This window comes from Fukomys damarensis, unplaced genomic scaffold (genome assembly GCF_012274545.1).
Source record: "Fukomys damarensis isolate Sample0158 unplaced genomic scaffold, DMR_v1.0_HiC HiC_scaffold_19, whole genome shotgun sequence".
Lineage (NCBI taxonomy): Eukaryota > Metazoa > Chordata > Mammalia > Rodentia > Bathyergidae > Fukomys > Fukomys damarensis.
In genome coordinates, this window is record NW_022900931.1 from 57,068,634 (window position 1) to 57,084,211 (window position 15,578).

Here is a 15,578-nt window from a genome sequence, read left to right on the forward strand (position 1 = left end):
GGTGGAGGGAGGGCAGGGACAAGGGGAAAAATGAGAATCAAGACCTATTATGTAAAGGTACAGAATCCCAAGGATGAATGTAATTGTATTGTATACCTAGATTGTACCAAAAACCTCAATAAAAAGAAAGAAAAAAAAATTGAAAAAAAAAAATTCTACAGTAGTTCTGCTGCCTGTTTGACAAGCACAAGGTCCCAGAGTTCAATCCCTGGTACAAAAACAAAACAAAATAAAAAAATCTACAGTAAAATAGAATGAAAATAATAACCATAAAAAGTGAATAGCTTAAATAAGTCTCAAGTAGTGGCCAATTTCTCAAAAGCACATGAAAGCACAAATATGTATGAGCTTATATGGTGCCAGAAGGGAGTTCTGTGGTGCCGGGGATTGAACCTCATACATATGCATATTTTTAAATTGAGCTTAAATTCACATAATATAAAATTTCCCACTTAAACCATCTTGAAAGGCACAATTCAGTGGCTTGTAGCACATTCCCACTCCTTCACCCCCTGGGCAGCTGCTAATGATTAGGCAGAGAGCTACTGCTTTTGTCTTTATGCCTTTGCCTATTCTGGACACTTCTTATAGACAAAGCATTTCTACTTTTTAAATTTGTATGCTTGTTTTGTAAGATGCGGGCATGATTCTCCTGTCTCAGCCTCCCGAGAGACTAGGATTACAGGTGTACACCACTATGCCCAATTTGAGGCAATCCCTGTAACATGTCCTACCTCATGATATTGAGGTCAAACAAAATGAAAATCTCTGCCTGGATTTCTAACTGCCTTCCCACTGAGCTGAGAGTACATTCCAAACGCAGTGCTGCAGCTCACAATCCTTTTGGCAAAGTGGGTCCCTGCTGGTTTATTTACTTATTTATTTATTTTTTGTACCAGGGATTGAACTCGGACCTTACACTTTTGAAACAGGAGACTTCGAAATCCCTGGCCCTTGCTGTCTTTCTTAACAATGTCTAAACCACAGAATGCATCTTCATGTTGAGCACTCTCCCCTCACCTTGGTACCAAACCATAGGCTTCCTTGAAGCATCTCGCTGCACTCTTTTCTTATCCTTCAGGTCTCAGGTGAAAACTCACTTTCAAAAAAGTTTTCAGCTTGCTAACCCTAATTATATATATTTATTCTCTTTTGCACTGCTGTGCCCTGTCTCTGTAACACTTTTATCAGCTATAATTATATTTTCATGTATGCATTTGTTGATTTATTAGTTTTCTTGCTTCTGAATTTCCTCAAAGGCAGAAACAACATCTTTCTCAATAGTGACTGTAATCAACTCTTAGAATAGAGCATATTTTTGGTAATGGATTTGGGAATGAGTAAATGTTGGATTCCAGATAGACAGGCCAGTAGAACACAATACAAAGGACAGAAATAGATGAAAGTTTATTAAAATTGAAGTCTGGATTTAGCTCAGTTGTGCCATACCTATCTCACAAGTGCAAGGTCCTGAATTTGATCCCCGGTCCAAAAAAATTTTTTTGAATAAACTATAAAGGCAGTATCTCAAAGGGATAAACAGTTTTTGTAGTAAATAATATCAGGGCAACTAATCAGTTATTTGAGAAAAGAAAAATCATAGGGCCGGGGATTTAGCTCAGTGGTTCCGCTGCCTGCCTTGCAAGTGTAAGGACCCGAGTTTGATCCCCGGTACCAAAATAAAGAAAAATCAGATCCATATATTATATCATCTACCAGAATAAATCCAGGTAGGTTTTTTTTCCCTCCGGTTTTCGTACTGAACAAATAATGCAGGGATGGGAGTGTAGCTGAGTGGTACAGTGTGTGCTTAGTTATCTTGGGTGAAGCCCTGACTTCAATCCCAGCACCAGAACAAAAATAAAAATCCCCAAAGACAAAACAACTCATGACGCAATATACTGTTATCAGCTATAGTCACTGTTCTGTACAAAGAGCACTTGAACTTACTAAATACAACTTTGCACCTAAGCACAGCATCTCCCAGATCCACCTCCTCTCCCTATCTAAATCCCGGTACTTACCATTCTCCTCTTTCTTTAGATGAGTTTGACCTTTTTAGATTTCACATATAATTGAGATCATATGGTATTTTTCTTTCTGTGTCTGGCTTATTTCGCTTAACATAATGTCTTCCAGATTCACACATGTGTGAGAAACAATAGCTCTGCTTTTTATTTATTTGTTTATTTTGGTACTGGAGATTGAACTCAGGACCTTGCACTTGCCAGGCAGGTGTGGCAGCACTGACCTAAATCCCTGGGCCCTAAACTCTGCCTTTTCTATCAAACAAGAGTGCCTCCATTTTGGACTGTAGTCCACTCTAGGCGGCCCCTCCTAAACATACCAAATTATGAGAGACGCCTGCTCAGTTGAAACTCTGGAAACACAGCTAAGAGCTAAAGATAATTTACCAACAGCCAAGGACTTTCACTGCCCCTGACCCCGACTCTCCCCTGCCTTAACAATCCTGCCCAGCAACACACTGTGCTGCTTAAACTAGCTAATCAGGATAGACCATAACCTTCAACCCAGCCATGGAGGAAAAGGTCAGCTGCTTCTCCTGTGTTAGGGATCAAAGGGGCAACCCTCCTTTGTCCTGTGCACCTGCTACCTCGTTGCGGGGGTGTGTTTGTGCCCTTCTGCAAAAGCGAAAAACCTTGTTGAGTGAGATTTCTTGGTGTCTGGGTGCTTCATTACCTACACCACCAAATTGAGTTTGGGGGCTTATTTCCAATACATGTTATCACAAAAGACAAGGGCTTCCTTCTTTTTAAAGGCTGAACAGAAATACACTATTGTGTATTTGGTATATACAGCATTTTCTTTATCCATCTGTTGCTAGTTTGTTTGTTTGAGACAGGGTCTCACTATGTAGTCCAGGCTGGTCTTGAACTCACCACAATCCTCCTGCCTCAGCTCCCGAGTGCTGGGATTACAGGCATGTGCCATCCATGCTGAGCAGAAAATGAAATTTAAAGATACTACTTCATATCATTCTTCAATAAAAGGAAGCAGGTCTCCTCTGAGGAATAGTTAATATCAGGGCTGAGGCAGGAAAAATACATGGTAAGAGACTGGAATAAGAACTATGTGCACTGCTATAGGCTTGTTATTTATAGCTACTTGAGAGGCTGAGGCAGAATGATCCCAAGTTCAAGGGTGCTCTGGGAAATTTACTTAGACTGTCTCAAAAAAAGATAGGGGAGATGCCAGGGGTAGAGCACTTGCCTAGGATGCATGAGATTCTATATTCCATCCCCAGTATTGCAAAAAAAAAAAAAAAGGGGGAAGGGGACTGGAATATGGTGTGGTATCATAAAATATGGAAGTAGGGCCGGGAATTTAGTTCAGTGGTTCTGCCACCTGCCTCACAAGTGTAAGGTCCTGAGTTCCTGTTCCCCGGTACCAATAAAGAAATAAATAAATAAATAGATAAATAAATAAATAAAATGTGGAAGTAGTTATAAAAGGATGAGGGCAGGGCTGGAGATGTAGCTGTCAGAGAATGCTTGCCTAGCATGTGCAAGACCCTGATTTCAATCTGTAGTAGGAAAAAAAAAGGCATGTTGAGTGAACCCAGGAGCCAACCTGAAGGAGTTCTCCTTGGTTAATGTTTGAAGAATTTGAGCAATGATATAATTAAAGTACTGACTGCAATCCATAGACTAAAATAAATAGCCCTAAGCCCACAAATGAATGAATAAATAAATAAGTGAATGGGGGGTAGGGATGGCTCTTCTTAAAGACTTTCAATTAATGAATGGCAAAGGAATAGGGACACAAAAAATTTAAGCAAACATCACAGTAATAGGCTGTATAGTGCCATAGTTCCAGCACTCTGGGATGCTGTGGCAAGATCTCAAGTTCAAACTCAGCTTGGGCAACTTCAGCAATTCAGCAAGCCCCTACCTCAAGATAAAAAATTTTTAAAGTTTTTTTTTTGTTTTTTGTTTTTGTAACGGGGATTGAACTCAGGCCCTTGCACTTGTGAGGCAGGCAGCAGAACCTCTGAGCTAAACCTCTAGCAAAAATTTTAAAAGGGCTGAGATGTAGCTTAGTGCAAAGGCCCTGGGTTCAATCTTCAGTACAAATAGACAGACAGACAGACACATGCACAAAGACAGAGAGAGAAAGAAAATACAAATTCAAAACCACTTGATGGAGAAATGTTAATAAAACATAAGGAAAACAAATAGCTGTAAATGAAAAGAATGAGTAATAGAAAAATATAAAACAAAATGATCAAAGTAAGAATGAACATAATAATTTTAACAACGAATGAGAATGAACTGAATTCCCTTTTTCCAAATCTAGGAATCTCACACTGATTCAGAAAGGAAACTAACAGAATCCTGGCTACAATGTACGTACTTTAAACTAGCAGAACTACTAAATAGCAGAGTCAGGACTTGAATATAGGTAGTGGAACTCCAGAGTCTACGCTCTCAACCCTATACAACCATACCTCTCAAGGGTTGGGACTATAAAAAGTGAGTTGAGACTACAGGAATAAATGAACTGCTAAATTAAATTTATTTCCTTTATTTCACTCTTTGTCTTCTCTGCCCTTTCCTTTCTTCCTTTTTCTTCCCTTCCTTTCCCCGTTCTTTTCTTCTCCCTCTGTCTCTTCCTTCCCTTCCTTTCTTTTCCCTTTCTCTTTTTTATTCTTTTTCTCTTCCTTCCCTTTTCCTCTTTCTGTCTTTTCCCCTCGCTTGCTTGCTGTACTGGAGACTGAACCCAGGGCCTTCACACTGAACTACAGCCCGGGCATCTTTTTTATTTGGAGACAGGGTCTTATTAAGCCCCTAAATTGCCAGGCTGAGCTCAACATGTGATTCTCCTGCCTCAGCCTCTCTGAGTGCAAAGATTACACGAGTATGCCACCGTGCCCAGCATTTTTAAGATAACAAATTTTTTCTAAGATACTTGGAGAAAAAAAAGGATTCAGAGTCCATGCAAAAGGACAGCCACTGGGGAAGAAAAGGGTACATCCCTTTCTGAAATGGGAAGCAACTGTGAGAAAGAACAGAGAGGAACTAAACAGAGAGGGAAAGGTTCTCTTGGGAGCTGATGCTGTGCTGCTGACAGCTTCAGCCTTCTTTCCACAGCAAGGCTGTGAGGGGAGCTGCCTGACAAAAACTCAAGCTACAGCCATCAGGTGACTGACTCACTGCGCTGTTATCCCAAGACCTCCCCCACAGGATCAGCCCTTACTCGCCTTGATACCATGGTTCCGTCAAGTCCTCTGTAACCACCCATGGCTCTTTTCCTTGCTCCAATAAGGAGATGACTTCAGGCTTTGACATGGAAAGTCCTGTTTAAAGGAAAGGAAATGGGACATGATCATACTGTTCCAAAATTCAAACCCAGTCCCTTGGTCACCAAGGAATCGGGCCACTTATAAGGAGGAAGGAGTGAAGGCTGGCCAAAGATGGGAAGGAGGATGCAGGTGACCAGTGGAACTACTCATTCCCAACTCTACAAAGGACGAACAATAATCTTGGTATGGAGGACCAAAGTTCATTCAGAAACTTGTAAGTTGCCTAGACATCCCAGAAGGCTAGTTCTAAATTACACGAACAGATAACTATGGTGGTTATACTGCATCAACCCTCTCCTTCCCTTCCAAGCCATTCCTTGGACGGCTCTGCTCCGTGCTGGGTTTTCTGCCCCAGACAGCCACCCTGTATGGACTGTGGCACCCTGCCCTGAGGCTTGCTGTCGGCTTGGCAGAAGAACAGTGTCCGCCTGTGAACAGGAGGAGGCGGGGAGTGCAGGGCATGTCTTACTCTGTGCCTCCCTCCTTAGACCCCGGAGTTCTGAAAGCTGGTTGGACTCCAGTCCTCAGCATCTCCTCTGGTGGCACCGCTTCCTCTTTTCACTCCTTCAGGCTAAAGGTGGAGACAGCTGATTCCCACCGTTCTAGTCCCTGGTGCCTCATTTCCCATCTGTCCCCGAGTGAGCATTAGCCTTACCTAGTGCGACCAAGTGACTGAAGTTCTCCAAAGTCACATCTCTGTATAAGTCCCTCTGGGAAGGTTCCAGACAGTTCCATTCTTCCTGAGAGAACTCTATGGCCACATCCCTGAATGTCACCAATCCCTGAAACAATAAACCCACACATTAATAATAAAGTAAAGACTTCATTTTTGTTTTGTTTTGTTTTTTGGTACCGGGGATTGAACTCAGGTCCTTGTGCTTGTAAGGCAGGCCACTGAACGGCTGAGCTAAATCCCCGGCCCCAAAGACTTCATTTTTAAACTTCTCTTTCTCTCTCCTTTTTTATGAAATCCCAAGTGGTAGGAAAATAGGCAAATGCTTTACTGATCTAAATCCCCCATCCCCGTCTGCTCCCACTTGACACAGGCCCATGCTAAATTGCCTAGGCAGGGCTCTAACTTGTGATCCTCCTGCCTCAGCCTCCTGAGTAGCTAAGACTACAGGCACGTACCATCCCCCCTGGCTTTTTCACTTCTTACTATGAAATATTTCAAAATACACAAGAGCATAGAGAATAATTATGAACCCTATGAACCCATTACTCTCCATCAACAATTAAGATTTTGCATATTTTGTTTTTTTAAATTTCTTTCCATCTTTTATTGCTAGTTTTTTTTTTCCTCCAGTACTGAGGACTTTGTGCTTGTGAGGCAGGCATGGTACCACTGAGCTAAATCCCTGGCTATCATTAGTGTGTTTTAAGGCAAACGTCACAAAGCAAATATCACTAATACTTTACCCACAAATACTTTAGTATCAAATAGGTACAAATTTTTTTTCCAGTGGCACCACAGAGCATGCTTAGCATGTGTAAGGCATTGAGTTTGATCCTCAGCACCAAAGAATGAATAAGTTAAAGTTTAAAAAGTATAACAACCTGAATATCATTGTCATACTTAATAAAATTAACAATAATTTCCTAATAGGTCAGATTAAGTTCAAATTATTCCAATTTTTTTCAAAAGGGACTTATTTGTAGCCAGGTGTGGTGGCGCACGCCTATAATCCCAGTATTTGGGAGGCTGAGGTAGGAGGATCGCTGTGAGTTCAAGGCCTGCCTGGGCAATATAGAGAGTTCAAGGTCAGTTTGAACTATATAGCAAGACCCTGCCTCAAACAAACAAAAAAGTGATTTATTTTTTTAATTGCCCATATTTATAGGGTACAGTGTGTTAATTAGATACATGCCTACAATGATCAAAGTAGTATGATGAACATTTGAGATCTTTAGGGCCAGGGATTCAGTTCAGTGGTTCTGGCACCTGCCTCATAAGCATAAGGACCTGAGTTTAATCCCTGGTACCAATAAAAAAAAAAGAAAAAAAAGTGAGTTCTTTAAACATTTAAACATTTATCATTTCTTTGTGTTAGGGCCTTTAAATTCCTCTAGTCTAGTTTTTTACAGAATATACCTTTTTGTAAACTATAGTTACTCCATGGTACTACAGAATACTTGAATTTGTTCCTCCTATCTAACTGCATTTTGGTTCTCCTTATCTACTCCTCTTTTTGTTTTTTTGGTACCCGGGATCAAACTTGGGTCCTTGCGCTTGCAAGGCAGGTGGTAGAACCACTGAGCTAAATCCCGGCCCTGAAATTAACTGTTTTAACCTTTACATGAGTGAGAACATGTGGCATTTGTCCTTCTGGGCCTGACTTAACATAATGATCCCCAGTTCCATCCTTTTAAAAAAAAATTTTTTTTTGAGACAGGGTCTCACTATGCAGCTCAGGCTGGCCTTGAACTCACTCACTATATAGCCAAGGCTGGTCTCAAACTCACAGGAATCCTCCTGCCTCAGCCTGAGTGCTGGGATCACAGGCATGTGTCACCGTGCCGGGCAGTTCCATCCATTTTGCCGCAATCGCAGAGATTTGTTTTTTAATGGCTGTCCTGTTCAAATAAGGAGTCAAACAAGATTAGGGCCAGGGATTTAGCTCAGTGGTTCTGGTGACTGCCTCGCAAGTGCAAGGGCCTGAGTTTGATCCGCAGCACCAAAAAAGAAAGAAAAAAACAAGATTCATACATGGTACTTTGTTGATGGGTCTCCCAAAATCTTTCAAATCTCTAACAACCCTTAAAATTTAAAAAAATCTCCATTTATTTATTAAAGGAATATTTGATTATATAGAATTTCCCACATTCCGGATTTGGCTGAGTGTATCCTCACAACATAATATGTTGCCTTGCATAGTTTCTGTGAAATAATAGTTAGACATAGAGCCCCGATTTCCATTTTTGGGGGGCAGGCAGAATATGTCAGACATGGTGTATGTATGTTATGTCCTACAGCATCCATAAGGACTAGTTGCACCGTTTTCTTTTTCAGATGGGATTCTTGCTAAACTTCCTGGGCTGGCCTCAAACTTGTGACCTTCCCACCTCAGCTTCCTTCCCACGTAGCTGAGATGACAGGTGTGTGCTAACATGCCTGGCTGTTGGTTGTCCCATTTTTTGTTTGTTTTTTTGTTTTTGTTTTTTGAGACAGGGTCTCACTATGTAGTTGAGACTGACCTGGAACTCACTATGTACCTCAGGCTGGTCTCGAACTCACAGTGATCCTCCTGCCTCAGCCTCCTGAGTGCTGGAATTACAGGTGTGCACCACCACGCCCGGCTAAAGACAGCTGTATTTTCATATTTGCTCCTGCATTCAATCGTTGGCATAACATAGATCACATGGCATCTGCAAAACTGCTCTATACATTCATTAGAGAATGTGAATGAAAAAGGTAAATATGGTGTTAGTATTATTATTAAATTATTTTGATCCTGCAGATCTCTGGAAAGGGTCTCAAGGTCATGACTTGAGTACTGCTGACCTAGTTATACAGAATCATTTGAAAACATACTGCATTAGGTGAAAAAAAATTAATCACATAAAAACATACATATTATATTGTTAGATCAAATTTAAAAGCAAATAATGATAATATATTGATTAGTTTGCAGTTATATATTCTAGAACTATTACAGAAACCACAAGATTGATAAACTCAAAATTAAAAGTAGTAGCTATTATTGGTGGGGATGGTAATAGGATCAGAGAAGGGAATGGAAGCTGCTTAGGTAGCATATTAATCGGGGTGGTAACTATTTCAGTACTCATTTTATTATTCTTTATGCTTTTGTATGTATTATTTGATTGTATGAAATGTTTTACGATTTTTTTAAAGATAGAGTGACATTTAAAATAGAAGGTTGCCAGGCATGGTGGCACACCCGTAATCTCAGCACTTGGGAGGCTAAGGCAGGAGGATCACTGTAAGTTTGAAACCAGGCTGAATTACATAGCAAGATTCTGTCTCAAAAAAAAAAACAAATAAAAAAGTCAATGAAGGAGATCAAAATATCTCATCTTTAGGCTGGGCTTGGTGGTGCATACATATGATCCCACCACTCAGAAGGCTGAGGCAGAATGATCACTGCAAGTTTGAGACCAGTCTGGGCTACATGGTGTGGTCAAAGCCAGCTTGAACTACATAGCGAGAACCGTCTCAAAAAACAAAAACCATCTCATCTTTAGACCCATTAAATTATGGATGTCTGATACAGGAGGCTTTTCCCCTTTTCTCAAGAGAGCATATTTCTATTCCACTGGTGCTCTGGTAAAAGTTTTACATGTGTATGCAAATGACACTGGGGAAAAGAAGGCCACTGAAGAAAGTAGGTCACGATCACTTGTTTCCTGGAATGGTGGAACTTCAAGCGGGTTACAGATGTTTCAGGATAAAGAACACAAATGTTCATTTGATCTAAAAGGAAGATCGAATTTCCAAGGATAGCAGAAATTTCAACTCACATTGGCCATGGCTTTTGGAATTATTTGACCTCTGCTTTTTCTGAATTCTTCTCTTGGACAAGTGTAAGGATCTGAAAAAGCAAAATAGAAGAAGAGTAAATTTCTGATAAAAGGAACTCGCCTCAGCACTCCCAAGCTCTCTACTAAAGCCTCCAGTCCCACATGGAGGCCACAGATAGAAGCAAAAAAACCACAGTAACACAGGCATCATGTGTGCAGGCTGGCACATTCAGACAGGTGTGAAATAACTGTGCTTGTACTGCACCTGCTTTGCTTGCCCTCCTATTGTCCTACCCCATAAGAATATTAAAGACTACTGCTAACAAAACCCAGCCCCATACTACACACCAGGGAACCGGAAAGCAGCAAGATGATTTCCAGGTAGATGCACCCCGGCATTGACACAGAATCCAAGCATATCAGAGGGTGGGATAACGCCTGAGGTAGTCCAACTTTTTTATTTTATGACATTGAGGATTAAACCCACACTAGGCAACTGCTTTACCACTGAGCTAATGCTGTCAGCCCTGTCTATCTATGTATCCATCCATCCATCCATCCATCCATCCATCCACTCATCCACCTACCCACTTATCTACCTATTTATAGTTTGAAAGAGGGTCTAAGTGGTCCTGGCTGGGCTCAAACTTCTGATCCTCCTGCCTCGGCCTCCTGAGAAAACTGGGATTACAGGCATATGTCACCACCCCTGGCTAGTCCCTCGTTGATGCTAAACTATGGATGGGACTTAGGTGCTCCCACCTGCTCCAAGTGGAAAAACTACAAGGAAGATTTTTGCTTTTTTTTTAGTTTTTGGAGAAAGGGTCTCACTATGTAATTCAGGCAGGTGTTGAACTCACTACGGAGCCTAGGCTGACTTCAGACTCGTGGTAATCCTCCTGCCTCAGCCTCCTGAGTCCTGGGATTATAGATGTGTGCCACTATGTCCAGCAGCAAGGAGGATTATAATGCACTTTATCCCTTAAGAATAAGGTCAGCATCACTAGGCTAGAACCAAAGAACACATGTGTAGGCCAAATGTAAATACAGTTTCTAACTTCAGGCAAAACCTCTTGGGTACCTCAAATGTTTTACTTCCTCCTTCCAAGCCCCAAATTGGGCAACACCACCTATTGCATAAGCTCTATTAAAGCCTTCAGCCCCACATGAAATCTCCAGACAGGAACAAGAAAACCACAATAATACAGGTATCTTATATGAATACCAGTACATTCAGACCTCGTTGAGAAATTAATTTCTAGGTGCTTCTTGGCTCAGAACTCCTTATTTCCTATCTAAGCTCTTCCTACTACTTCCCTGTGGAACATTACTTCTTCACTATGAGGATTGGCTGTGCTGTGTCTGGAGTCCTGTGAATGGCCTATTTCTCAAAGTAATAAAAATCCAGTGTTTATGGTGCAAACCTGTAATCCCCGCACTGGGGAGTCTGAGGCAGGAGAATTGATACAAGTTTGAGGCCAGCCTGGGCTACACAGTGAATTCAAGACCAGCTTGAACCAAATGGCAAAAACCTATCTTAAAAAAAAAGAAAACAAAAACAGAACCAAAGAAAATCTAGTGTTTTTTAAAGAAGATACTAAAGCTGATGTTAATTAGTGGTGGAAGACACTTTCCATGGTCAGGGCTGTTCAAAAGTAAGTCTAATTTAATCACTAGGGTAGTGTCAAGGAAAATTTCTTGTAAGATGGGTTCTAAAAAAATCAGCGAACTGCCGGGCATGGTGGCACACACCTGTAATTCCAGCACTGGGGAGGCTGAGGCAGGAGGATTGCTGTGAGTTCAAGACCAGCCTGGGCTACATAATGAGTTCCAGGTCAGCCTCAACTACATAGTGAGACCCTGATTCAAAAAACAAACAAACAAAAAAGCAGAGAAATTTAATAGACAGGAAAATGAACAAAGAACACAAACAGAGTAAGATGCAGTGGGAAAAACAATACACCAAAAGTATATGTTGCATTTGGAGAACAGAGGATAATTCAGAAGGCCTTGTATAGTTGGATAAAAAGCTTAGACCAGTGCTGTCCAAAAGAACTTTATGCACAAGTGGAAATCTTTATCACTGAGCTATAAATATTGTAGCCACTAGCTCCATGTGAGTTACTGTGGCTAGTATGCTAAGGAACTAAACTTTTTATATAATTTTAATTAATCTTAATGTAATTAGCCATAGAATCTAGAGGCAGACAATGCTAGGCTGACTTACGGGGTTGGAAAATAAAGACACATGAGTGAAATAACTCTGAAGACAAGGACCAGCAGGTCTCATTATCACTGTATTCTGCACACAACATTAAAAAAAAAAAAAAAAAAAGTCAGGCTGAGGCCATTGGTCAAAATAACAAAGTCAGAGGAAGATTCAGCAATAGCAGATGAGTTTTCTATTTCCAACTCTACATGTTTCGAAGGAATTTTTCTCAAACCCACAATGTGAAAGGAAAGGCAGATTATGAATTATAGAAGGTGATATTGACCCAACAAAAGCATGTTCTTTTAGATCTCTAACAACAGAACTTTGTGCAAATCCTTGTAATCAAAGTTTAGCTAGAGAAAATGAAAAAATGGAAATAAAGTGTTTGTAAATGGAGAGGGGAGGAGGGGGTGAAGGGAGGGCAGGGACAAGGGGAAAAAATGAGAACCAAGACCTGTCATGTAAAGGTACAAGATCCCAATAATGAATGTATCTGTACTGTATACCTAAAATGTACCAATAAATTCAATGAAAAAAAAAGTTTAGCTGTCTATATACCACCTAGTAAAGCTTGAAGATATATCCCTACATTTTTTCTGTCTCTGAATTCACATTCTACCCCGCCCCTGGTACCAAGAATTGAACTCAGGACCTTGTGCTTGCCAGACAGGTGAGGCGCCACTAAGCTACATCCCCCAGCCCTTAAATTTACATTCTTTAGAGCCCATTCATCCCCACTATGGGGACTGAGGCGATGAGAAAAAAGTTGGCCAAGTTATGCAAGCTGGACAGATAGAGCTATAGCTAGCTCCATCTTAACATTAGTAATTTATTTTTGAAAAGGCAATCATTCTGAGTAAAATCTCTAACCAAGAGCCTTTTCTAATATTTAAAATGTAAAAAATAAGGGCTGGGGATTTAGCTAAGTGGTTCTGCCGCCTGTCTCACAAGCACAAGGTCTCGAGTTTGATCCCTGGTACCAAACAACAACAACACATCGTATTTCAATAGAAAGCTTCCAAATGATTTATAACACAAACACAAGAAAACACCTACATATAAGCTAGGTATAGTGGTGCACAGCTGTAATACCTCCACTCTTGGAGGCCAGATAGGAGGATCACAAGTTTGAGCACAGCCTGGGCAACACAGAATGAAAATTTCTGAAAACAACACTTTCTTATCACTGAACAATTACTATGATTATTAACAACTAGTTTCTTTGTACATAATAACATGGTCTCTGTAAGAGCCATCAATAGCTGCAGATCCCTTTTGTTGATACTCAAATTTATGCATTTATCAAAATATTTACATCATTGTGATATTTTAGCAGTTGCATTTAGGATGTTAATTGAAACCTTTCCTATATCCTCTCTGCCATTTAAACAAAATGTACCAAATTTTCTGGATGTAAACAAAATTTTCCAGGGTAAATGTCAGTCCGAAATGAATATATTGAAACATATGTATATTCTCAAGAAATATTCAGTATTTTGAGTTAGACAAGAACAGACTGGTTAAATAAATTATATATTTCTATATCACAGTAATTTTCAGTACTTATACATTTAAGAGTAATTTAATAGTACACAAAGTGCTCAAGATATGGTAAAAACAGAAAACAGAATAGGTTACGAAACAGCTGGTCATCACATAGTCTTATTTCTAAATATATAAATATACATAAATATAAGAATACTTAAAATACATAAATACAGAATATAAGCAATATAGACAAAATCAGATGGAAAACAGGAAATTTTGCTCTCAAAGATTACTTTGAAGGCCAGGGATTTAGCTCAGTGGTTTGGTGGCCTGCCTCGCAAACACAAGGACCCAAGTTCAATTCCTGGTACCAAAAAAAAAAAAAGATTACTTTGGTTTCCTCAGGATTATGATCTTAAATTTTCTTATTTTTCAATAACTATGCATTGATTTTTATATATTTCTGAATTCTGTTAAATATAAGCCATTCCTAGATTGAAAAAAAGAAAATACCTATTTTTTTCTTAAATCCTCCTTTGAACATGAAATAGCTCAGGGTATTATAAAACCAGTTGTATTTTCTTCCTTTAATCTCTTCTTGCCAGAGGAGTTTCTGATGTTTCTGCACCACCCTATTTTCTCAAGTATTTTCCAAACACCTAAGAGTAATTTTGTCCCATTAGTCAAACCTTGAAATTCCACTTTTTTTCTCACTAAGTTTATTGGTGCTTTTTAGGTATACAGTATAGTTGCATCATCATTGGGATCTTGTACCTTTACATGATGTATCTTGGTTCTTATTTTTTCCCCATTCCCCGGCTCTCCCTTCACCCTCTGGTATTTATTTTATTGGCAGTGGAAAAAAAAATGAGTGTGGCTGGGGATTTAACTCAGTGGTTCTGGTGTCTGCCTCACAAGCGCAAGGGCCTGAGTTCAATCCCTGGTACCAAAAAATGAGTGAGTGAGATAATGTCTATGTTATAGATGAGAATGAAAAAGGAAGTTAGTGTGATTGAAACAATACCGAAGGTTCTTTACCAGTGCTTCAACTGATTTATCTTCTCTGCTACATTTTGATGAGAATCAATATCAAAATCATTATTTGAATGACTAATTTGCAAGTATATACAATTTCCAGATGAAATAAGACAGTGTTTGCAAAGCAGAAAGCATTTTATTAGATACACCGTGGGTGTCTTCTCCATTTAATCACTTAAATGCAAAATTTTTTGGATGAGTTTTTTTGTTTTTGCAAAGTAATTTTGAACGTTCTACTATAGTAAAAGCATTTTCATTGTTCTGCTTGACTCTCTGTATATAAATAAAAACATAAGTGTTCAGTATTGCTAGTTATTAGAGCAATGCCATTTGACATGCATTAGGTGGCTATTGCTAAAAAAATAAAAATAACAAGCATTGACATGGATGTGGAGAAATAAAACCCGGGAATATAAGAGGGAGTAGTTGATGTGAAAAACAGTTCAATGGTTTCTTAAGAATTTAAAAGCTTTTAAAAGTTCTGGAAATGATAGCAAAGCACTGTGAATGTACTTAATTCCACCATACACTTAAACATGGTCAAAATGGCTGGGCATGGTGGTACATGCCTATAGTCCTAGCACTTGGGAAAATGAGGCAGAAGCCTGGATCACATGGTGAGTTCAAGACCAGCCTGAACACAGTGACACCTTGTTTTTTAAAAAAAGATTAAAATGATAAATTTTATGTTATGTATATTTAACCACACAACAAAAAACCTGCTTGATCCCAAAGTCACCCTAAAAAACTGAGGTCATTACTATTCAAGGGCAAATTTACATTGAACTTCAGAACCTCACAGATTTTGCAGGGGTCAGAGCACGGGAGTCACAGGCACCTCACAATGGGACATGTGCTGTACAATGTGTCTGTCACACAAACTTAAGTGCATATCCTCTCCAGGGACCACACAGTCACGGACACCGCCATACCGTTACAAACAGTCACAACCACACACTAAGAAAACACACAGTCACACAATCCACTCACCACCTTATCACACAGCTACTCCCCTAGAGTCACGGGCTCTTCACA

General features: G+C 39.8%; 1 protein-coding gene across 1 annotated transcript in view; it reads right to left on the bottom strand.

Moving 5' to 3' along the window:
• Positions 1 to 15,578, bottom strand: part of LOC104867533 (zinc finger protein 425) — a 71,712-nt gene that overhangs the window by 2,327 nt on the left and 53,807 nt on the right. Inside the window, exons 9-11 of the mRNA XM_033765984.1 lie at positions 9,806 to 9,876; positions 5,979 to 6,105; positions 5,222 to 5,317 (exon numbers count right to left, since the gene is read on the bottom strand). Coding sequence (XP_033621875.1) covers positions 5,222 to 5,317; positions 5,979 to 6,105; positions 9,806 to 9,876 — 294 coding nt within the window. The remainder of the gene's footprint in view (positions 1 to 5,221; positions 5,318 to 5,978; positions 6,106 to 9,805; positions 9,877 to 15,578) is intronic.